The sequence below is a fragment of the Rhinatrema bivittatum genome, chromosome 5, assembly GCF_901001135.1.
Source record: "Rhinatrema bivittatum chromosome 5, aRhiBiv1.1, whole genome shotgun sequence".
NCBI classification, from domain to species: domain Eukaryota; kingdom Metazoa; phylum Chordata; class Amphibia; order Gymnophiona; family Rhinatrematidae; genus Rhinatrema; species Rhinatrema bivittatum.
The window spans coordinates 238,290,776-238,315,444 of NC_042619.1; the positions used below are offsets into that span (position 1 = coordinate 238,290,776).

The 24,669-nt window shown below is 44.9% G+C and overlaps 1 protein-coding gene and 1 long non-coding RNA gene across 7 annotated transcripts in view; one reads left to right on the forward strand and one right to left on the reverse strand.

The window, feature by feature from the left end:
- The window catches only part of ITSN1 (intersectin 1), a 520,117-nt gene that overhangs the window by 361,312 nt on the left and 134,136 nt on the right, over nucleotides 1-24,669 (reverse strand). For 4 of the 5 annotated variants that reach the window (XM_029603536.1, XM_029603538.1, XM_029603537.1 and 1 more), the window contains 2 exons: nucleotides 3,507-3,683; nucleotides 2,339-2,432 (listed from right to left, as the gene is read on the reverse strand). In XM_029603536.1, coding sequence (XP_029459396.1) covers nucleotides 2,339-2,432; nucleotides 3,507-3,683 — 271 coding nt within the window. The remainder of the gene's footprint in view (nucleotides 1-2,338; nucleotides 2,433-3,506; nucleotides 3,684-24,669) is intronic. The other variant, XM_029603539.1, reaches the window with a different exon arrangement.
- LOC115092566 overlaps nucleotides 1,991-24,669 on the forward strand; it is a 50,444-nt gene continuing 27,765 nt past the window's right edge. The window contains exons 1-3 of one of the 2 annotated variants that reach the window (XR_003857023.1): nucleotides 4,419-4,559; nucleotides 5,555-5,710; nucleotides 6,451-6,530. This is a non-coding gene — a long non-coding RNA (uncharacterized LOC115092566). Of the gene's footprint in view, nucleotides 2,079-4,418; nucleotides 4,560-5,554; nucleotides 5,711-6,450; nucleotides 6,531-24,669 lie in introns of those variants that run through there. The other variant, XR_003857022.1, reaches the window with a different exon arrangement.

Below are 24,669 nucleotides of genomic sequence, written 5' to 3' on the forward strand. Positions count from 1 at the left end.
ACATTTTAGAATGGCCCCGTTACGCACAGAAGTGCCGGGCCATGAAAAAGGAGCGGGCTGGAGGCCGGCCGAGACAGTAGCCATTAGCCGCTGTCCCAGGGAAGCACGCACTGGCATCCAGCCGGCGCACAGAAAATACTTCTGCTCTGGAGGAGCAGTAAGTAGTGAAATAAAATTTGGGGTAGCTAGGAAATCTGGCACATATGTGCACGTGGACATCAGATTTTATAACATGCACGTTATAAAAATCGGCGTGCCCATGTGCTCGTGCCAGGAACCAAGCGCACATGGACGCACGTGCGCAGTTTTGAAAATCAATCCCTTAATTCAGTAACGGTGAAGAGGGTGGGAAGTATTTGGACCATGTGATGTACAATGCTTTTGAGATGGCATAATGCACCTCAACCATGGCTATCGTGCCCACAAACTCTCATGGTTGAAGGCTTTAGGGGGAGGGAATGTCAGGAGAGAACTTGCTGTATGTGTTTTTATTTTGTATTCTATATGATTTTAGAAAGTTTTTGTTGGTTTAAATGTTTTTTTTTTATTGTATGCTCTGATTTACTAACATCATAAACTGTGATACATCAAGTAATAATTAACAATTACAACTCGCTTGCCAAGACTACTCTTAGTACCTCCTCCTCTTCTCATTATCTGAAACTGCATTTAACAAAGAGAAACCGCACACAAATATAACAGAAGTAAATAAAAATATAATCCTAAATATATATATTTTAAGTCTAGCAGATATGATTGCTATATTATTTCTGTAGAAAGACATGCAGCTTTTTTCATTAAATGCAAACATACTGAACATTACCAGAAAATGTAAGCCTTCTGACAAATGACATTATAATAAACTAGTGACATTCAATTCAAATCTATTTTATGCTACTTTGAATTAACTATTTCTATTTCATTTTTATATACTGTCGTTTTCCCAAAAAGGGGACCAAAGCAGTCTACATCATAAAATAAATGCAAAACATCATGAAAAGCAAAACAAGGAAACAGTATAATATTAATATAATAATAAATTAAGAGTTCCTAATATAGACCTGCCTCATTCCCTACACTCATTAGGGTGAAAAACAGGCCGTACTGCATAATTAACTGTAGAGATATTTAAAAGATGGACAGCCAAGAAGAATCAATTTTTCAAGTGAAAAAAATTAACAGACTATGAACACTTCCTATACAACATCCTTATAAATTGATTCCCGCAATAATAATGTAGATGCAGCAATACAGAAGGAAAGAAACTTACACAATCCAGCTCATCTGTGGACAGTAGTACAAGAACTTTCACATTTAAGTAGCTAAATATTTCACTGGTGCAGGAAGAAGGTTCCTCTGTATTATCTACTCAGAACACTAGGAGGTGTGGAACAGCTCCCTACACCAGCCTACTCTTAGGTTAATCTTATCTGTTCCTAGAGGTTCTCTGCTGACATTCAAAAGCTTATCAGAGGCAAGTGCTGACAGCAATTTAGCATTCTAAAAACCATAAATGCTTTCTGCTATAAAGTCTGAAACCAATTACGTTCTCCATAATTCTTAGAGCCCATGGAAAGCCAAACATCTGCTTTAAGGAATTTAGTAGACTGTCTCAGAAAATGTGTTCCTATGTGTGTGGCAGTGGAATTGTCATCGGAAGCACTTACAGGGAACCCTCCGGAGAGATAAGTCACTTGGACCTGTAAGCTGCCTCTGCATGACTGTTCTGCAACTTCCACCTCAGTTCACTGATTGCATTCATGTTCTTAATGCTCAGGTACTGACTGCTCGAAGAAATGGATTATGAAGTTCGGGATGTCAGTATATAAGTTAATCTTTGGCTAAGAAATACGTCCTAAACTTTGTAATTTATTCTCACTGTGCAGGAACAAAGTGTTGAAAACCAGGAGCAAAGGTCATTTTAAAACAAACTCTTGTGCTTTATGCTTGAAATAAAGAAAAAAATGCAGTGTAGTTGGGCAGTTCCCTTTCCCCTCTCCCACTGCAGGGATGACTTCTAAGAACAAGAGGAAGAGAGGAACGGATTCAGCTGTGGAGGCTCTTTCTGGCCAGCCATGGTAACTAAACTCAGAGTAACCATTCTGCAGGAATCAGGGTAGAACAAAATAAGATGAAGAGCAGTTTTTAAACATAGGAAATGCTGTCTCTTATGCCATTTACTCCAGGATTTCTGGTCTCTGTATTATTTACGTATTGTGCACCTAAGTTTCCGTTTCAAGAACACTGCAGGTAGGTATGTTGCCAGCATCAGTGACTGGAGATACTTTGATTTTATTAGGTACAATATTACCATAAGAGTTGTGAAGTATGTACTTACCTTGCCACGTCAATCGATTGGGCCTTTTGTAGTTTAGTGTTTAATTGGGACCCTGGACCAGACCGACTAAAAGAAGAACTCTTTGGTAGTGTGGCTGCAATATAACAAGGACACAAATGCAAAAAAACCTCATGTTACAGAATACAGACATAAAAATTATCTTGGAAATTAACAAAATGCATAATTATTTAACACCAGTTAGGCCAACACAAAAATCAGTAACCTCAGGAGTTGATTTAAGGTATGATACTGGGCATGGGGGAGCTAGGTGCTTCTGTATCATATGCCATAAAGTGTTTACAGTTAGTTCAAAACTAACATGCTGTCTTGTGGCTGTTAAATCCACTTCCAAAAGAAACATGAGGAAGCAAGTTGGAAGCTTGCAGGAGAGGCAATTCAAATGTATTAGGACAAGTAAGTGGTATCTTACAGGCCCATATTCAAAAGGATCTTGAGTGCCTGACTTAAGGGGCCTCTGTTTGAAGCACCTAACGTTTGGAGAAATTTCAGCCGATATTAGGTTCCTAAGTTTTAGGCTGAAAATGTGGGTAACCTAGGTGCCTAATTTTAGGCCCGCTATTCACTCACCTAAATGTAGATATTTCTGTTGAGCACATTTCCCACCCTGGCTCTAACCACTTTCAAGACACCTAAATTTAGGTGCTCAACCCTAATCAATTTTCAAAGGGGAAAATTAGGCTCTTAACACTCAAATTAGGAACCTAAACTCTGAAAACTGACTTTTTAGCTACCACTTACATATTACACATTTACATGGTCAGGCTAAAAGAAAAGCGGAGGTCTCGAGTCCAGCTTTCTACTGATCACCAAATAGCTCTTGCTAAAATGATAATCCAGGGGAAGGAAAAGAAACCTATGCATCTCTTGCTTTTGTGCAATTTAAAACTCTAAATAACTCTGTAGAAATTACTTTTACTCTAATTTACGTATCCCATGGACTCACTCATCCGATCCAAAGCAAAACAGCTCTATGAAGATTAAGCAGTTCAGAAAATCTCATACTGCATAACAATCTGACAATTTGCAGCTCAGACTAAACACGAATATCAGATTAGTTTCTAGATCTTGGAAATCCAAGAATCCTGCTCTAATAGAATTTAGCAAAAAAAGCTCAAAATAACAAAAGCATTGCAGTTAAGCAGTATACCAGAATGAGCAAAAGCAGGCAGGGGTTGTATGACAGCAGGAGCTCCATTAGCCAGCGGTGGCACTGCAGCAGGGACAGAGGTGACTAAAGGCGGGGACATTCCTACGACCGGAATAGAAGGCATTGGCACCGGGGTGGCAGCCGCGATTGGAGGCATGCTAGCAATACCACCTATACCTGTGAACAAAGATAAAAGTTTGCGTTTAGTAACCAAAGCATGCTCTAGTAAAAAAATTACCCATTTTAAATGATGCTAACCTCTGAATAGTATCGTAGGTTTTTCACTACTTTCGCATGAAAAAAAAATAGATACATTGCTACATAAGCAAGTTTGCTTGCTGTTAACAGTATTTTCCGTAGATAGCAGAATGAATTAACCATGCTGTCTGGGCGACATCATCCGTCACAGGGCGGAGCTTTGTCTCTAAGCTTGAAAAGTTCTTCTCTTGCAGCTGTGCGGCTCCTTCCCATGTGTTTCAAGCAGTTCCCTTCAATTGATTATTAAGCAGATATGCAACAGTAGTCAATGGCTGTCCAGGGAGGTGGGAGGGGACACATGGCTAAATCATCCTATCTACGGAAAACACCATTTACGTTAAGCAAACTTGCTTTATTCCGTTGATAAGCAGGCTTATTTAGCCATGCTGTCTGGGAGTCCCAAGCTAAAGGTTGCTTGCTATAGTGTAACATTTGTGGATGCTATAAGCAACCTAAAGTTTGTGGACAGCCATTATTTCCGTTGGACATGATGCAACACTGCTGATCCCACTGCACTGTCAGCTACTGATTGTTGGTAGAGACAGTAATAGGAAGTGAAAGTGTGTACTGATGGCCACGTCTCTGCTGTACAGATTTCTTGAACTAGATAGTTATGTAAATGTGCCAATGAAATTGCTGTTCCTCTAACATGATGTGCTTTAATTGGATCCTTGAGCACTGGGGAATGAGACTCATAGCAGAACTGGATGCATTGCGTTATCCAGTTTGACAGCGTTCTCTTTTTTACTGCTTTTCCCTGGGCATTAGAGTTGAAGAAGACAAAAAAGTTGCGAGGTATGTATGAATGCTTGAGTTCTCTCATTGTAATATGCAAGGGCTCTCTTGCAGTCTAATGTGTGTAGTTCTCTTTCCCTTTTACTTGCATGAGGTTTAGGGAAAAAAGGTTGGCATTGAAATCATTTGGTTTAAGTGAAAAGCTGAAAGCACTTTCAGCAAAAAGGACGGATGTGTACATAGTAGGATTTTATCGTGATGAAATTGAAGGTATGGATAATTAATTTCGTGACTGCTACTAGGAAAAGTATTTTTAAAGTAATGTGTTTCAAAGATGAGGACTCTATAGGTTCAAAGGGAGCCCTCAGGCTATCTAGGACAACATTCATATCCCATGGACCGGAGGTTTTTGTATTTGGGGGGGGGGGGGGTGTGAATATGCAGTAACTCTTTAATTAACTTCGAAATTAATGGATGAAACGAGATTGAGGTACCCTCTCATTCGTGAAGTGATAAGTTGCTATAGCACTTAGGAAAACTCTGATTGAAGGCACTGCTAAACCAGAGGTAGAAAGGGAGTGTAGGTGTGTCAGCAAAGTTTTTGGAGAGCAAGTGAAGGATCAATACTCCGTTGGACACACCAATTAGAGTATCTTTTCCATTTGAAAGATTAATTCCTTCTTGTGGATGGTTTCCTTGCTGCTCCTAAGACCTCTGTAATTTGTGGTGGTAGTTGGAAATGTCCTAATACTTCCGCTCAATCTCCATGTTGTGAGTTGAAGAGAGAAGTGCACCGTATGGATGAGCATTCTGCCCTCCTGTGTTAGAGTTCTTGCGCTGTTTCCTAGAAACAGAGGAGGCTGAATTGAGAGTTGTTTTAGATAGGCATACCACAGTTGTCTCGGCCATGCCGGAGCTATAAGTATCATTTCTGCTCTGACCCATATACATTTCTGAATCGTTTTGAGATATGAGCGGAATTGGAGGATAGGCGTAGAATAGGCCTCTTGTACAAAGGATTAGAAACACATCTTGGGATATTCTGTGATCACTAGGGAGAATCGAATAGAAGGCCTCTACCTTCGTGTTGAGCTCCGTTGTGAAAAGATCCAAGTAAGGTGTTCCCCAGCGATCGAATAGACTGTCCGTTATTCTCTGGTCTAGAGAACACGCATGCGGATGAAAAATTCTGCTGAGTTTGTCCAACCCCGGTAGGTAAGATGCTTGGAGAAATATTCCATTATGTTCTGATCATTTGCAGATCTGTACAGCTTCTTTGCATACAGTCCTGGAACATGACCCGCCTTTGTTTATGTAGAACATAGCTACCCGATTGTCTGTGCAGAGCAGCACAGACATTCTCCAAATTGTTGACTGGAATGTGTGAAGTGCATTTTTTATGGCTCTTAGTTCCAAGAGAATAATCTGTAGGTGGCTTTTTGCCAGCGACCAAAAGCCCTGGGTCTTCCACTGAAGTAGGTGGTCTTACCATCCCTTCTTTGATGCATCTGTTGTAATAATTGATGAGGAGGATTCTGAATGCTGCTCCCTTGGATAATACCGAAGGATTCAGCCACCATTTTATATCTTTCTTTATTGAGATTGATAGTTGAATTCTTTTTGACATGGGCTGGCATCATTGATTCCATTGAAGCTTCAATCCCCATTGCAGTTGTCTCATGTGTAGTCGAGTATGAGGGATGACATGAATCGTTGCTGCCATGTGCCCCAATAAGACAAGTACTTGGTGCATAGTCATCACGCTCTGCTTCAAAAATATTTAACATTGAGCACACAGGGTCTGAGCTCTGTCCTGAGGTAGAAAAGCCCTACATAATGTGGTGTGTATTTTTGCCTCTATGAACTGGATAGTTTGAGTCTGGTGAAGCTGTGATTTCTCGTAATTTATAATCCACCCCAAGGCTTCTAAACATTGAATTGTCTCTTTTAGGTGATCATGGAGCATGTCTGGATTTGGAGACATAATCAGCCAGTCGTTGAGGAATGGGAATATCCGGATTCCCTGTTTCCGTAAGTAAGCCACAACTACTGTTAGACATTTTGGGAAGGACCTTCCCTTCAGACTCCTGCGAGTCTAAAGGGAAGGTCCTTCGACTGATAGTGATGGTCCTCAATGTGGAAGTAAAGGTATTGCAAGTATGCTCTGTGGATGGGAATGTGGATGTATGCATCCTTCAGGTCCAGAGAGCATATCTAGTTGCTGGCTTCTAGGTAAAGGAGAATTGACTTCAAAGAGGTCATCTTGAATTTCTCTTCACAAACTTGAGCGAACATAAGTCTAGGATTGGATGGAGACTTCCCAATTTCTTGGGAATAAGGATGTTCTGGGAGTAGTAGCCCTTGTCTATCTGGGAAGGTGGAATAGGGCAGATCGTTTGTTGATCCAACAGAGTTCTTACTTCCTGATGAAGTAACAGAATGTGAGATCGTCTGTTGGTGGAGGCTAAGTGTGGTATCGGGGGTACCTGAGTGAATTGTAGCCTGTAACCTTGGGAAATTATCTCCAGAACCCACTGATCAGTTGCTCTCTTGGACCAAGCATGGAAGAAGGATGAAATTCTGCAGGTGTTGTGGCTGGCTGACCCTCAAACTCTACTGCTTCTGGATTGTGATTGTTGCACCTTCTGTGTCATTGACTCCTTGGGTGGTTTCTCTGTTGTTGCTGTTGACCTTGTTGCCTTGGCTGCTGATAGGCAGAAGGTCAATAGGGATGATAATTTTGGTAACACTTACATGGGCTACGCGGATAGAAGTTTTTCCTGTAGTTTGAATAATATTTTCTATTAGAAGATGGTGTATCAATAGGGAATATTAAGGATTGTACTGTTACATTTTGCTCTTTGATTTGAGAAAGTTTCCTGAGTTTCTCACCAAAAAGGTTGTCTCTTTTACATGGCACATTTGCTAACTTATCATGCACATCCTCCCGTATAGCACTTGAACAGAGCTATGCTAGACGTCTTGCCGCTATAGAAGCTGCTGAGGATATGGCTGAAGTATCGAACCCCTTGTATGTTGTTCTGAGAAGGTGACGTAAGCAGTCTTGCAAATTTGCAAGTGGCTGAGGTGTTTCCATATCTCCTTGTTGTACTGATATAAAAGGGTATCAGGTTTTGAACGCATTCATAAATATTGCATTATATAAAATTGATGTAGGTGTATTCGCACATTGAGCATGGAGTTCTGAAAGCTCTTCCTACCAAATTCATCAGCAGCTTGCCATCCTTTCCAGGAGGTGCATTGGAATGCAGTCTTGTTTTCTTTGTCTTTTTCATTGCAGATTATACTACCACAGAGGCATGTGGGATTTGAACCATACTGTAATGGGTGCATTTCTGCATTTTGTATTTGAGATTCAATTTTCTGGACGTTATGACGAGAATTAAGAGATTCCCATGCTCTATCCATGACTGAGTCCAGTAATGAATGTGTCGGGAGAGCGGTAGGTTCCGATGGCATCTCCAAGATTATCAAGATGCCCACTGTCTCAGCCCTAGGATCGGGTACTTTTCTAGTTTCATTTTTTTAATAGATATCCCACTTTTTATAAAAACTTGGAATAAGTTAGGTCCTCTGGAGGTGAAGATGGTTGAGCCAGCTATTCTGGAGGGTCCGAAGGGATGCCCGTTGAGCTCCCTGGCGAGGAAGGTGGGGGAATCAGCAGGGCAGTGAGATAAGACTGGCGGGCCCAAAGGGCTGACGGAGTCCTGTGGACTAACACTCAGCTTTGAAGGTGAAGGAGTGGGGTCAGAGTGACAAGAGCGACCTGCCTCCAATTGAATTGGGGAATGATGAGTCCCAGTCTCTTACTGAACAGGTAGATTAATCGAAAAAGGACTTAACATAAGTGATTTGTGTCAATGCTTTCTCCACTGCTGATCTGTATTTTTGTCCCCGAGAGTTAACAAGTGGCTTTATACGAGATCTTTCTATCAAGGATGCAGAGCTAGAAAATCAATGAGGGAGGAGACCGGTGACGTCACCTGCTAAGATGGCCGCTTAAGACCTCGGCTCCCCTCTCCTCCACCGGTTATCCACCCCCATCGGCGCCTAGCTGGATCGGCGAACTCTGAATTTGGGTGTATCGGGGTCCCTGCACATCACTCATGGCCACTCCACGGAAAAAGCCCGATTTAAATCGCTTCTCCTTTGCGGCGGCGAGCACAGTGGCAGCACTCGAGGAAGCAGGCAAGATGGCGACGATTCCGGAGCCGGAGGGGGAGGCGGAGACGGCGATCGCACCCGCGGATGCGGAGATCCCTAACCGGGGAGAATTTCGCGCCTGGTTTCAAGAATTGCGGGGGGACATGGCCCGCTTCCGTCAGGAGCTTGGAGATATGCTAGAGAGCACAAAAACAGATGTCCGTGAACTGGAAAGGAGAGCGGCCGAAAATGAGCAGGGCCTGCAGGACACGCAAGCAGAGCTGGACTCGGTCCGGGAGGAGCTGGGACAGCTTCGGGACGCTCACGAGGAGCTCCATTCCCATGTTGAAGATCTAGAAAACAGAACCAGGCGAGTAAATCTCAGATTCCGTGGGGTGCCAGAAGGGGACGCCTTTAAAGATTGCACACAAGTGGTGCAGGACATTTGTGCTTATTTGTTGGATCCAGAGGGTATCCAGGAGAAGCCGCGGGAAGTGGTGTTAGAGAGAGCACATAGAGCTTTTGGTAACCCGAGGAACAAGCAGACGAGGGACATAATAGCCTGCTTTCATAGCTTTCTTGTTAAGGAAGCAGTAGCACGAGCAGCGCGAGCCCAGGGTTCTATAACTTGGAAAGACTGTAAAATTGAGGTGTTCCAAGACCTGGCAATTTCCACTATCCGGAAAAGGCGTGAATTTAAGGATGTCATCAACATACTTCGCGCCCAAAATATTAAGTACAGATGGCTTTTCCCATTTGGTCTACTCTTCTCGATAAACGGCGTACAGTCCCGTGTACAGCGAGTGATGGAAGCGGAAGACATACTGCGGGGCGCCGGCTTACCAGCCGTGGGTGCCGAGGGGCCCTCTGCATCTTCTGCAGGGAGTAATAGCGGAAAACACGATCGCCCACGTTGGAAGAGAGTGGACAATAGGGGAAGAAGATTACGCCGCAGATCCGCGGGCACCTCGGGACTCGAGGAACCAGGATGAGCTAGTCTGGACTGTGACATGGCGGCCTGGTGAGCTGGCGGTAACTGCCAGGGTATGGAGGACATAGACTGAGTTTGAGTTCTGCCGATATTACTGGACCTGTGGTATGCAGTGGATTAACAGGGGGTCTGCTTAAATCACAAGGGACCATGATTTAGCACCCATGATTATCACAGGGGGTTAACTGTTTATGATGTTAAACTTGCTTTTGTGTTTATTGATATGGAGGAGAGGGGATCCTGTTCAGGTCCTGCGGTGACGTTAGGTCTCTACTGGAGGGGATTCACTCTGTACAGAGTGGTTGGAAGTGGGGAAGGGTTGGGGGGAAGGGGGAGAGGGGGGAACACGGGGAGGAGTAATTGTGGGAGTAGACTAACTCCATGGGGCGAGAGGCGAACAGTTATGAGGGGAAGTTTTGGAGGGCCAAGTCTCGGCGGCTATGCAGTGACTTTATTGTGGCTTTGGCTGCCCTTTAACACAGCACCATGAAGCCTTTAAAAATACTTTCCATTAATGTCAAGGGTCTGAACACGTATCACAAACGGCAAATGTTTACACGTGATATGGCCCATCACAAGGCGGATATTATTTTCTGCCAGGAAACCCACATTAGAAAACGCTACGAGCGTTTGTTGGTTTCTAAAGGTTACCCACAAGTTTTCCATGCTGCAGCTACTGTTCAGAATAAATACACAGGGGTTGGGATATTGTTTGCTAATATGGTAGTGGCGGATGTTTTTTCTGAGATCCGGGATGTGGAGGGTCGCTATATACTAGTAAAAGCAACTATTAATGAAGAAAAGTATACTTTCCTGAATGTATATGCCCCCAACGTAGATCAAGTTGCGTTTTATACGAAACTATCGGCTGTCATTAGCGACTGGGCCGAAGGGCGCCTCATTGTGGGGGGAGATTTTAATCTCACGAGATACCCTTATCTGGATAACTCCCACAGTGGTGGAGTGGGGGGAAAACTTGCACGGAAAACCCTTAAACATCTTGTGGGAGATCGTGGTCTCCTGGATATTTGGAGGTTGCGCAATCCCACATCCAGGAACTATACATTTTTCTCCCACCCCCATCAATCCTATTCCAGGATTGATTACTTTCTGGTGGATAAGGATTTAGTGGGGAAGGTCCTGGAAGCGGAGGTGGGCACTATAACATGGTCCGACCATGCCCCAGTATGGCTCACTCTACAGACCAAAGACTCCCGGGCTGGCACTAAATTTTGGAGACTGAACGATAGATTGCTTGAAGATAAGGTGTTTGTGGCACAGCTTAAGCAGCACATTAGCGATTATTTGGATATTAATGGGAACGGCGAAGTGTCACCAGGGACTGTCTGGGATAGCTTAAAGGCCTATGTGAGGGGTTTGTGTATAGCCAGAGCGGCATATGTTAAGAAGGAGAGGGACCGGGAGAGACTCTCTCTATTGGAGAGAGTGGCTAGTCTAGAATTGAGGCATAAGCGTACTCTCGACCCTGCTCTATTACAACCCCTATTGGCCGCTCGGCAGGCGCTTCAGGTTTTAGATGGGGATCGGATAGCGTACCAACTTCAGCTGCTGAAACAGCACCATTTTGAATGGGGTAATCGGGCTGGAAGACAGCTTGCCCGTAAATTAAAAGAAAAGACAGCGCAATCCCAAATTACTAAGCTTAAGGGAGATCAGGGGCAATATGTATATTCTCAGCATGAAATTGGGAAATGTTTCAATCAATTTTACCGAAAACTATACGACTTGGAGCCCCTCTGCTCGGAGGAGGAGATAGACCAATCGTTACAAGCTATCGATCTACCGGTACTATCTCCAGAGCAGTGTTCTGCGCTCAATGAGGAATTGAGGGAAGGGGAGATATCCCTTATTATTAAGGGCCTCAAATTGGGGAAGGCTCCTGGGCTGGACGGGTTCTCTGGAAAGTTTTATAAAGTTTTTAGTGCAGAATTGTTACCTCCGCTAGTGGATATGTATAATGATCTTCGGGGGGGGAGGAATAATATCTAAGGAATCCAATACCGCAGGAATCACAGTGCTGGCCAAGCCCGGAAGAGACCACACCCTCTGCGGGTCATACAGGCCAATATCCCTGATAAACATTGACCTGAAAATTTTGGCGAGGGCGCTGGCACTTCGCCTTGGTAGAGTAGCTCCTAGGTTGGTGGCTGGGGACCAGTCGGGATTTATTCCTGGCCGGCTCGCCTCGGACAATGTTCGCAGGGTAGTGGAACTGATGTGGTGGGCACAGTCTAAGGAAATCCCGTCGGTGCTGTTGACGGTGGATGCTGAAAAAGCGTTCGACCGGGTGCATTGGCCGTATTTATTTAAGGTTATGGAAGTTATGGGTATAGGGGAATTTTTTATTAATTGGGTTAGAAAACTTTACAGTGGTCCGCATGCTCGAATCAAAATCAATGGGGCGTACTCAGACCCTTTCGCAGTTAAGAGGGGCACGCGACAGGGTTGCCCACTGTCGCCCTTGTTGTTTGCCCTCTCGTTAGAACCACTGGCCGAGAAAGTAAGACGGCATGCGGGCATACACGGCATATCGGTTCAGGATTTAGATTTCAAGATCTCGCTCTTTGCAGACGATCTGTTATTTACTCTCAGCAAGCCAGAGCTCTCCTTACCAGTCTTATTAGAGGAGATTCGGGAGTTTGGGAGACTGTCAGGCTTTAAGATCAATGCTGACAAGTCTGAGCTGCTAAATGTTTCCATGACAGAGGCTCAGTATGCATCCGTGGGGAAAGCACTGCCTTTTCGCCAAGCTAAGGACTCTATAAAATACCTGGGGGTTAAACTGGGGGCCCATCTGGAGTCTCTATATCAACTCAATTATGATTCCTTGTGGTCTCAGATACAACAAGACTTGGACAGGTGGGACAGGACTGATCTATCTTGGCTAGGCAGGATAGCGGCCATTAAGATGAACATCCTACCCCGGCTTTGCTATGTCTTTCAGACGTTGCCGGTGGCGGTGCCGGATGGGGCTATCAGGATATGGCAGAGAAAATTGTTCCGCTTTATATGGAAGCATAAACCGCCTAGGGTTTCTAGGACCATTTTATATAGGGACCGAACGAGGGGAGGTCTTAATGTCCCTAATATTGGTTGGTACTATACTGCAATCCTATTGGGTGTGATCGTCAGTTGGCACGCGACGGGCGCACTTAAATCCTGGATTGCAATCGAGTCTGGTGACTTTCCATTGGCAACCAGGGTGTGGAGTAAGGATGTCGGGAAAGTCAACGTATCTTCTCTGACGCCATTCACCCAGGCGGTGTTGCGACTTTGGGCAGTGTGGAGGCCTAGGGTGGCGGGGTCCAAGAGGATTTACCACTTAACCTCCTTTTTGCGCAACACTGGGTTTCCCCCGGGATTGGAAAAAGCTTTCTCAGATAGATGGACCTGCATGGGGCTAACGAAGGCTGGACAAATGTTCCAGGGGTCAGCTGAGTTGGGTTTGGCGGAGATCCAGGAAAAGTACGGGGGAACACGAAGGGATTGGTACGCATACATGCAAGTCACTCACTTTTTACGATCGGAGGGGGCGTCAGGGGAGCTTTCCAGAGGTAAATCCCTATTTGAATCCTTTTGTGATCAGCGCAGTCCTTTATCTAAACCGATATCTAGGATCTACTTACTTCTTAACAGTGCGGATAAAACCAAAGGATCCTATCAATTACAGTGGGAATCCGATTTGGGTCAACAGTTAGAGGACCACGAGTGGGACCGGTGTCATATGCTAGTGGGTAGGAGCTCTGTATCCGCAAACATCAAAGAAAACGGATATAAATTAATGTATCGATGGTATATGTCCCCGGACAAATTGCACCGTATGAACCCCCGAGTCAGTGGTACTTGCTGGAGATTATGCGGCGGTAAGGGGACCTTCTATCACATGTGGTGGGGGTGTCCCAAGATACAAGCTTTTTGGGATATAATTACGGGGTTTGCAACCCAAGTCCTGGGAGTTACGATACGACTGGATCCCAAGGGGTGTCTCCTAAGCCTGGTGAACGGGGATCTCAGCGACAAGCATGCCACGCTGCTAATACAGATATATATCGCTGCTAGAAGTGAAATAGCGTTCAGATGGAAATCTGATGGTGCCCCTACATTGTCGCAGGTCCAGTCACGATTGGGAAGGATCTATCAGATGGGTTACTTAACCGCACTTCGGCATGATAGGGTGGGTAAATTTCAGGATGTGTGGGCACCTTACCTGACATGGCTACAACAGTAGGCTGGTTGTTGGCTCTACTCGTCTATGGAGATTACTTAAGGGAAATCTGGGGAGGGGGGAGAGGGGGATGGGAATTAGAGGGAGGGGAGCGGGTTAGGGGGGAAAAATTATTGAGAGGCTATTGTCTGCGACTGGGTATGATAATGTAATCTGGCTTCAAAACTGAGACGAGACATTGGTTGTTTATGGTTGTTTTATTGATCACAAATTCAGTTTGTACTTTTACATGTTAATAATCTGGATATCATGTTCTTCTGTCTGATATGCCTTTCATGCATAAATAAAAACTTGCAAAAAAAAAAAAAGAAAATCAATGAGATGTGGATCTGTGTCACCGAGATATTGGAATTTCTGCTTTTAAGATGTTTTCTCGTGGTGCAGCTGGTCTAGAAGTGGGAGGTTCTGATAGTTGCAGTTTTGGCTTGTCCTGTAAAGATGTCCTGCAAAGATGGGGAACAGCGACATTGGGACAGTGAAAGTTCCCCTTCGTATTGACTGGAGTCTGGTGAGGAGATCAACTCAACTGGTGATTTTACTTCCATTTCTTTATCAGATAATTATAGTAAGGGAATGGGAGATGGTGATTTCGCCATACTTCTCAATGGTGATATACAACCAGATCTAATAAACTTTGAAAGCGCTTCATTGTTTGATGAGGCTCCATTGTCTGATGTGGGACTAGGTGAAATTTTTGTTAATTTAGATTTCTTCGGCTCTGCAATCTGTTTCAATGTCTTCGGCGCCTCAATGTCCGACGCAGAGTTGTGCGCCCATGTCTTCAGCACAGAGTTGTGCATTGGAGCTGTGTGTCGTCTTCGGCACAGAGTTGTGCACCAATGCCCTCAGCACCTCTTTGAGCGCAGAACTGTCCGGTGCAGACGTCTCTGGTACATTTGTATGCACAGACATCTTTGGTGCATTTCAGTGTGCTGATGCTATAGAGGCACCATTATGTGCCCAAGTCTGATGCACCACAGTGTGCCGGCACAGACATTGTTTTTATAGGAGACCTAGCTCCCAGTGAGGAAGTGCGCCTCACTCAATTTGGATGCGAAGTCTTCGGTCCTGGCGAGAACTTAGTGGATTTTCCATGTGTCAGAGATGGGGGCATAAGATCCTGACCTTCCTTCTCTCAAATGAAGGATTTTTGCCGCTCAGTGGTGCTGAGCTCTGGGAGACATTTTCCCGCAATGCTCACAAGCCAGTTGATCATGGTTGGGTCTGAGGCAGAAATAACAGTATTTGTGTCCATCGATCTCAGACATGATTTTTCCAGATTGACAAAAATGTAATGCCTGACTTGGACATGTCCTTTTTTTTTCCCCTTGAGGAGAAAGTAGAGAGAAATGGCCCCACATGTCTGTGCAGAGCATGGAAAAAAATGAAACTGAGGGGAACTGCTCAATATGCATGGGAAGGAGCCGTGCAGCTGCAAGAGAAGAACTTTTCGAGCTTAAAGAAAAAGCAGAGTTGCTTACCTGTAACAGGTGTTCTCCCAGGACAGCAGGATGTTAGTCCTCACTTATGGGTGACATCATCAGGATGGAGCTCTATCACAGAACATGATCCCCTGCATCCAGCAGGGGTACCCCTTCAGTCTTGTTTGTAGCAAAAGTACGAGCGAAAAATAAAATAATAAAACGTAAGCAAACCCAACTCCGCGGGGTGGTGGGCGGGTTTCGTGGGGACTAACATCCTGCTGTCCTGGGAGAACACCTATTATAGGTAAGCAACTCTGCTTTCTCCCAGGACAAGCAGGATGGTAGTCGTCACATATGGGTGAATAGCGAGTTACAGGATACCAGAGTAAAGTGAACCAAAAGCACCCAACGACATGCAACAGGCACAACAACAGGGGTGGCTTTGGGTATGAGGGCAGCCTGAGTTTCACAGTGGGTTGCAGGAAGGAAGTTGGGCTATTAAACTGGAAACAAATTACGCAGGACAGACTGGCCAAATATGGAATCCTGCTTGCCAGCCTTGTTGAGACAATAATGAGCTGCAAAGGTGTGGAGAGAGCTCCATGTAGCAGCTCTGCAGATGTTAGCAAGAGTACAGAATGGAGGTGTGCTACTGACGTTGCCATGGCTCTTACTGAATGCGCTTTCACGCGTCCTTGTAGCGGAAGGCCTGCTTGTTGGTAGCAGAAGGTAATACAGTCCACTAGCCAGGTGGACAGGGTCTGCTTGCCCACTGGAACTCCCAGTTTGGTTTTTATCAAAGGAGACAAACGTTTGGGTGGACTTCCTATGGGCTGTAGTGCGGTCCAAATAAAAAGTGAGCGCACATTTACAGTCCAAGGAATGCAAGGCCCGCTCACCTGGGTGTGAGTGAGGTTTTGGAAAAATGTGGGTAGTACTATGGATTGATTTAAGTGGAAATCAGACACTACCTTTGGCAAAAATTTAGGGTGAGTGCGGCTTACCACACGATCGTGGAGAAATTTTGTATAAGGTGGGTAGGTTACCAGCGCCTGAAGCTCATTGACTCTGCGAGCAGATGTTAAAGCAAGTAGAAAGAGCACTTTCCAAGTGAGATGACTTAGCTCGCAGATGTGCAGAGGCTCAAATGGAGGTCGCAGGAGCCGCGTTAGTACCACATTGATGTCCCATGCTGGAACTGGAGGACGCAGTGGAGGCTTCAGTTGGAGCAAGCCTCTCAAAGCGCCCTATGAGGGGTTGCACCGAGATCGGGGCATCTCCTACACCTTTGTGGTAAGCAGCTATGGCACTGACATGCACTCGGATGGAGGAAGTTTGTAGACCAGACTCAGAAAGGTACCAGAGGTAGTCCAGGAACCTTGGTGTGGGGCAGGAAAAGGGATCTATTTCCTTTGTTGTGCACCATAGGGAAAATCTTTTCCATTTGGAATGATAAGATTTCCTAGTAGAAGACTTTCGTGAAGCTACGAGGACCAGTGACACATTGTCAGAAAGGTTAAGGGATTGTAGTATCAATCTTTCATCATCCATGCTGTCAAGGACATGGAGTGGAGGTTCGAATGACGTAATAGTCCGTTGTTCTGTGTTATCAGAGTTGGATCTGTGCCCAGGCGAACTGGTTGCTGGACAGAGGTCACGTAGGATGGGAAACCAAACCTGACGCGGCTTCTAAGGGGCTATGAGGATCATTGAGCCCCGCCCTTATCGTAACTTCACGAGAGTCTTGCTGATGAGTGGAAGTGGAGGGTAGGCATATAGAAGACCTTTTGTCCACAAGTTGGCGAAGACATCTCTCGGTGGTGTCTTGCGACTGCGGTGTAGAGGGTAGAAGTTGTCCACTTTGCGGTTGTGAATTGACGCAAGGGGGTCTATGTGCGGGCGGCCCCAGTGGTGGAAAATTTGTTTCGCTGCAGTGGGATCTAGGGACCATTCATGGGGATGAAAGGTCCGGCTGAAATTGTCCGCCATCACATTGTCCACACCTGTCAGGTAGGTTGTTCTCAGTAGCATGGAATATGAGAGAGACCAGGCCCAGATCTGCGCCGCCTTCTGGCATAGCAGGTAAGAGCCTGTGCCCCTTTGCTTGTTGATGTACCACATCGCTACCCGGTTGTCTGTTTGAATTAGGATTACCTTGTTGGATAGGCAATCCTGGAAAGTGAATAGGACATATCGTATTGCTCTGAGCTCCAGAAAATTTATCTAGTGCTTTGATTCCGCTGTGGTACAGGTTCCCTGGGTTTACAGGTTGTTGACATGGGCTCCCCAACCAAGGTTGGAGGCATCTGTTGTCAGTGTAAAGAAATTCATCAGTAATATACTAAAAGACGGTTTCTTTAAACTCCACTCCTTAAAAAAACTGAAACCCCTATTACATCCCCCTGACTTCCGTACAGTCCTACAAACCACCATCTTTGCCAAAACCGATTACTGTAATGCCCTTCTCCTCGGCCTTCCGAACAACTCCATCCACCCCATTCAAATACTGCAAAACACAACAGCCCGGATCTTGACTAACTCACGCAGAAATGATCATATCACACCTGTATTAAAAGATTTACACTGGCTCCCTATTACATCCCGCATCCAATATAAGGCTCTCTCTCTTGTCCACAAGGCCTTATACAATCCCGAAATGAACTGGTTTAATGAATCCTTCTGCCTCCACCAATCTAACAGGCCCACCAGACACCAACATCTCGCCACCATGCCTACCCCCTCTCCCAAACTCTATAAACTTACCTCCACGAGAGCCCGAGCGCTCTCGATCGCCGGGCCGACCCTTTGGAACACAATGCCAGTTGAATTACGGCAAGAAGAATGCTCAAAAACCTTTAAACGGAAGCTGAAGACTTGGCTCTTTACTAAAGCCTACACCTAATTTCTCAATCATTCTCTCCATTCTCTTTTCCCACCCTCTCCGCTCTCTCCTTACTGTTCAGTTCGCTTATTTTCCCTTCTTCCTCATTTCCCTTTTTCCCCACCTTCCACTTCACTCCACCCTCGCTTCTTTCCCCTCCCCCCTATGCCATCTCTCTACCCCTACGTTTCATTTAATCCCTACACATTCTACCCTCCTTCCCTCTCCCCCCCCCCCAGGTTCCTCTACCCCCCTCTCCTCTCAAATTATACTCAAATTTATTTAATATGTCATCGCCTCATATTGGATATGTATATACTGTTATAATATTATTTTATTTTATATATATTAGTAAAGCCTATTCTTAACATTTAACATTCAATGTTACTTTCCCTCCTTATATTCCCCCTCTTACCCCCCCCCTCAATTGTTCTTTTGTTAATTTGTTATAAATTGTTGATATAACTCTGTTCGATGTAAAACGCCTCCCCAGGCGTCTGTTTGCGTTACAATGTGAACCGATGTGATATCCCTGATGAATGTCGGTCTATAAAAATTTTAAATAAATAAATAAATAAATAAATAATCTGAGGTTCTGGAGATTGAAAGGGTAGTCCAATCTTCAGATAGGACTATCCTGTATCCACCAAGCTAGTGACGAAGCTGGCTGGTGATGTGGACAATGTGGGACATATGTTGGTATGATTGGGTATGCCTATATGTAAAAAATCACCAAAGCTAATGATTTCCGAATTATCCCAAACAACTGAAAAGCAGGTTGTTAAAACAAGCAAAAACCACACTTTGAAATGTCTGTATGTGAATGCCAGAAGTCTAAGTAGTAAGATGGGAGAGTTAGAGTGTATAGCAGCAAACGATGAGATTGACATAATTGGCATCACAGAGACTTGGTGGAAGGAGGATAACCAATGGGACAGTGCTATATCAGGGTACAAATTATATCGCAATGATAGGGAGGATCAACTTGGTGGGGGTGTGGCACTTTATGTCCGGGAGGGTATAGAGTCCAACAGGATAAAGATCATACAAGAGAGTAAATGCTCAGTAGAATCTATATGGGTAGAAATCCCATGTGTGTTGGGTAAGAGTAGAGTGATAGGAGTATATTACCGTCCACCTGGACAAAATGGTCAGACAGATGATGAAATGCTAAGAGAAATCAGGGAAGCAAACCAATTTGGCAGTGCAATAATAATGGGAGATTTCAATTACCCCAATATTGACTGGGTAAATGTAACATCAGGACTTGTTAGAGACATAAAGTTCCTGGATGTAATAAATGATTGCTTCATGAAGCAATTGGTTCAGGAACCAACAAGAGAGGGAGCTATTTTAGATTTAATTCTTAGTGGAACGCAAGATTTGGTGAAAGAAGTAACAGCGGTGGGGCCACTTGGCAACAGTGATCATAACATGATCAAATTTAAACTAATAACTGGAAGGGGGACAATAAGTAAATCTGTAGCTCTAACACTAAATTTTAAAAAGGGAAACTTTGATAAAATGAGGAAAATAGAAAAAAACTTAAAGGTGCAGCTGCAAAGGCTAAAAGTGTTCAACAGGCTTGGACATTGTTTAAAAATACAATCCTAGAGGCGCAGTCCATATGTATTCCACGCATTAAGAAAGGTGGAAGGAAGGCAAAACGATTACCGTCATGGTTAAAAGGTGAGGTGAAAGAGGCTATTTTAGCCAAAAAAAATCCTTCAAAAATTGGAAGAAGGATCCATCTGAAGAAAATAGGATAAAACATAAGCACTGTCAAGGTAAGTGTAAAACATTGATAAGACAGGCGAAGAGAGAATTTGAAATGAAGTTGGCCATAGAGGCAAAAAACTCATAATAAAAACTTTTTTAAATATATCCAAAGCAAGAAACCTGTGAGGGAATCGGTTTGACCATTAGATGACAGAGGGGTTTAAAGGGGCTCTTAGGGAAGATAAGGCCATTGCAGAAAGACTAAATGAATTCTTTGCCTCCGTGTTTACTAATGAGGATGTTGGGGAGATAGCAGTTCCAGAGATGGTTTTCAGGGGTGATGACTCAGACGAACTGAACGAAATCACTGTGAACCTGGAAGATGTAGTAGGCCAGATTGACAAACTAAAGAGTAGCAAATCACCTGGACCGGATGGTATGCATCCTAGGGTTCTGAAGGAACTCAAAAATGAAATTTCTGATCTATTAGTTAAAATTTGTAACCTATCACTAAAATCATCCATTGTACGTGAAGACTGGAGGGTGGCCAATGAAACCCCAATATTTAAAAAAGGCTCCAGGGGCAATCCGGGTAACTATAGACCAGTGAGCCTGACTTCAGTGCCGGGAAAAATAGTGGAAACTATTCTCAAGATCAAAATCGTAGAGCATATAGAAAGACATGATTTAATGGGACACAGTCAACATGGATTTACCCAAGGGAAGTCTTGCCTAACAATCTGCTTCATTTTTTTGAAGGGGTTAATAAACATGTGGATAAAGGTGAACCGGTAGATGTAGTGTATTTGGATTTTCAGAAGGCGTTTGACAAAGTCCCTCATGAGAGGCTTCTACAAAAACTAAAAAGTCATGGGATAGGAGGCGATGTCCTTTCGTGGATTACAAACTGGTTAAAAGACAGGAAACAGAGAGTAGGATTAAATGGTCAATTTTCTCAGTGGAAAAGGGTAAACAGTGGAGTGCCTCAGGGATCTGTACTTGGACCGGTGCTTTTCAATATATATATATAAATGATCTGGGAAGGAAGACGACGGGTGAGGTTATCAAATTTGCGGATGATACAAAATTATTCAGAGTAGTTAAATCACAAGCAGACTGTGATACATTACAGGAGGACCTTGCAAGACTGGAAGATTGGGCATCCAAATGGCAGATGAAATTTAATGTGGACAAGTGCAAGGTGTTGCATATAGAGAAAAATAACCCTTGCTGTAGTTACACGATGTTAGGTTCCATATTAGGAGCTACCACCCAGGAAAAAGATCTAGGCATCATAGTGGATAATACTTTAAAATCGTTGGCTCAGTGTGCTGCAGCAGTCAAGAAAGCAAATAGAATGTTAGGAATTATTAGGAAGGGAATGGTTAATAGAACAGAAAATGTCATAATGCCTCTGTATCGCTCCATGGTGAGACCGCACCTTGAATACTGTGTACAATTCTGGTCGCCGCATCTCAAAAAAGATATAGTTGCGATGGAGAAGGTACAGAGAAGGGCAACCAAAATGATAAAGGGGATGGAACAGCTTCCCTATGAGGAAAGGCTGAAGAGGATAGGGCTGTTCAGCTTGGAGAAGAACGGCTGAGGGGGGATATGATAGAGATCTTTAATATCATGAGAGGTCTTGAACGAGTAGATGTGACTCGGTTATTTAAACTTTCGAATAATAGAAGGACTAGGGGGCATTCCATGAAGTTAGCAAGTAACACATTTAAGACTAATTGGAGAAAATTCTTTTTCACTCAATGCACAATAAAGCTCTGGAATTTGTTGCCAGAGGAGGTGGTTAGTGCAGTTAGTGTAGCTGGGTTCAAAACAGGTTTGGATAAGTTCTTAGAGGAGAAGTCCATTAATGGCTATTAATCAATTATACTTAGGGAATAGCCACTGCTATTAATTGCATCAGTAGCATGGGTTCTTCTTAGTGTTTGGGTAATTGCCAGGTTCTTGTGGCCTGGTTTTGGCCTCTGTTGGAAACAGGATGCTGGGCTTGATGGACCCTTGGTCTGACCCAGCATGGCAATTTCTTATGTTTTTATGTCTCATGATGGTCTTGTGTTGCGCAACTGTTTCCTGGATTTCTCTCCAACAAGTTGTCCCCTGTGCAGGGAAGGTCTGCTAACCTGTCCTGGACCTCTTAACACAAGTCTGAAGATTTCAACCATGCCCATTGTCTGGCACTTATGCCTGCTGCTGACACTCTGGAGGTAGTCTCAAAGATATCATAGGCAGCTCTGACCTCGTGTTTTCCAGCTTCAAGGCCCTTCTGGAGGATGGAATTTAATCCCCCCTGAAACTCCTCTGGCAGGTATTCAGAGAAATATTGAATCTGTTTCCAAAGGTTTCTAGAGTATTGCATCATGTATAGCTGGTAGGCTGCTATACGTGCCATCAAAATAGAACCCTGGAACACTTTTCACCCAAAGGCATCCAAGGATTTCTGCTCCTTGCCAGGAGGGGTGGAAGAATGAGGTCGGGATCTCTTAGCTTTTTTCTGAGCAGATTCGAGCACTACGGAGTGGTGAGGATGCTGGGCTTTTTGGAATCCTGGAGCTGATTGAACCAGGTAGGTAGCATCAGTTTTTCTGTTCACCGGTGGAACTGTACCTGGGTGCTCCCAGGTACGATGCAACAGGTCAAGCAAAACTTCGTGGACTGGATTTGCCATCACCTCCTTGGGAGCATCCACGAATTGCAGAACTTCCAGCATCCTGTGTCTGGCATCCTCTTCAGTTTGTAGTTTAAAGGGGATGGTTTCAATCATTTCCTTTATAAAACTGGCAAACGAGAGGTCCTCTGGAGGAGAGCGGCATCTTTCTTCCGGAGGTGAAAGGCTTCGATGGGATGTCCTCAGAATTCTGGGAGTCTGAGGAATCATCACGCCAAGGATCAAATGGTTGATCTTCTCCACCCTGTGGTTCTTCCGATGGAGGGAGAAGTCCTAATCCAGTCGGATCAAGGAGGTGGCACCGATGGAATAGGTGGAGGCACCGAAATAGGTGGAGATGGCACTGAGGCCAGTGGAGGCACCGATGGCATCAGTGTTTTCGATGGGCGTCTGTGTGGTAATATACCCGATGGCCCTGGAATCGGGTCCGGCACAGACGTATCACGGTCTTTCATCGTCCGATGAGAGAGGAATCGGGAGAGAGGAACCGATGGTCTTAGAGGCATCGTCAGTCCGGAAGGCATGAGCACCGATGGAAGTGCGCCAATAAGGGTGTCTAGTCTTTCGAGTAGTGGAGCCAGCATCGTAGGCACCGGGTCAGGCCTCGGCATAGGAGTTTGTGCCGGTGGTGACTGAAATCCTCGAAGCGCTTGGAGGACTGCCTCTTGGACCATCTGGTCCAATTCGGAAGGCTGGTGTTGGTAACACAGCTTCCGGGGTTGGAGGCTCCATGGGCGTTGCCGGAGGGTCCACAGGAATTGTGGAGTCTCGGCTCCCGGCACCATTGCAGGTGGGGGAACACCTCGGTGTCCCAGGTCCAGAGGAGGATGGGGGCTCCTCTCCCCGAAACGTTTTGGTTGGTGGTTCCATCGATGTCGATGGCTTGTCTGTGCCCATTCCCGAAGATGGGTCTCGATGTCGATGCTTTTCTTGGTGCTCGGCCGGTCATTCTCCAGTGCAGAGGATAATGTGGAGGCCTTTGAACGAAACGATGCCGGTGACGGCCATTCACCGGTGTCCAGATGCTGAGACATCGATGGAGATGGAGTGGATGACGACGACGGCTTCGGGCACTTTTGGCCGGTGTAGAGGGGGAGGAGCACTTAGTTTTGAAAAGGTGTTCCATTTTCTCTAAGTGGGCCCGGCGGCCTTTCGGTGTTATTTGAGCACAACTGGTACACAAGTTGGTCGTCGTGAGAAGGCCCCAAGCATAAGATGCAGATGTCGTAAGGGTCCGTAATGGACATAGTCCTCGGACACTCGGGGCACTTCCGAAAACCGGTCACCATTTTATGAAAGATGACCGCGGCGCAGTCGGTTGACCTCGGGCACCGATAGGAGCACCGTCGGGAACTGACCACAAAGAACGAGGTAAAAAGCTTACCAGCGTTAATGGTGGTCAACGGGGGACCCTGTGATGGGGAAAAAGTTTTGAAAATTTGAAGAAAATTCAGTGAGAAAAATTTGTGAGAAATTGTCAGAGCTCCTGAGAACCACGAGGCAACTGCTGTGTGGAAAAAAAAAAAAAAAAGAGAGACTGAAGGGGGACCCCTGCTGGATGCACGGTTAGTGGCATGCTGGGCATGCTCAGTGTGCCAGTCAAAGTTCTAGAAACTTTGACAAAAGTGTTCCGTGATAGGGCTCCATCCTGATGATGTCACCCATATGTGAGGACTACCATTCTGCTTGTCCTGGGAGAAAGCTCCACCCCGTGATGACCGGATGGCATCACCCAGACAGCATGGTTAAATAAGCCTGCTTATTAATGGATATTTTCACTGTGAGGAAGCAATCCTATCTGCAGTGGAATGGTAGTTTTGGTAGTCAAGAAAAGTTTGAGAGGTTTGGAGGTTTTAGCACCACAATGGGACTTTTTTTCTTCAGTAGACTTATTCTTAGTATGGGTTACTGATGTCACCTTTGATCAGCGGGGGACCACTAACAAGAGTTGTGAGACAGTTATATAACTACAAGTGACTGCCTTACCTTCTTTTACATCAGCTGTGCCTGCTTTTCGCAGGCACAAAAACCAGGACCAACTTTGCTGGTGCAGGAG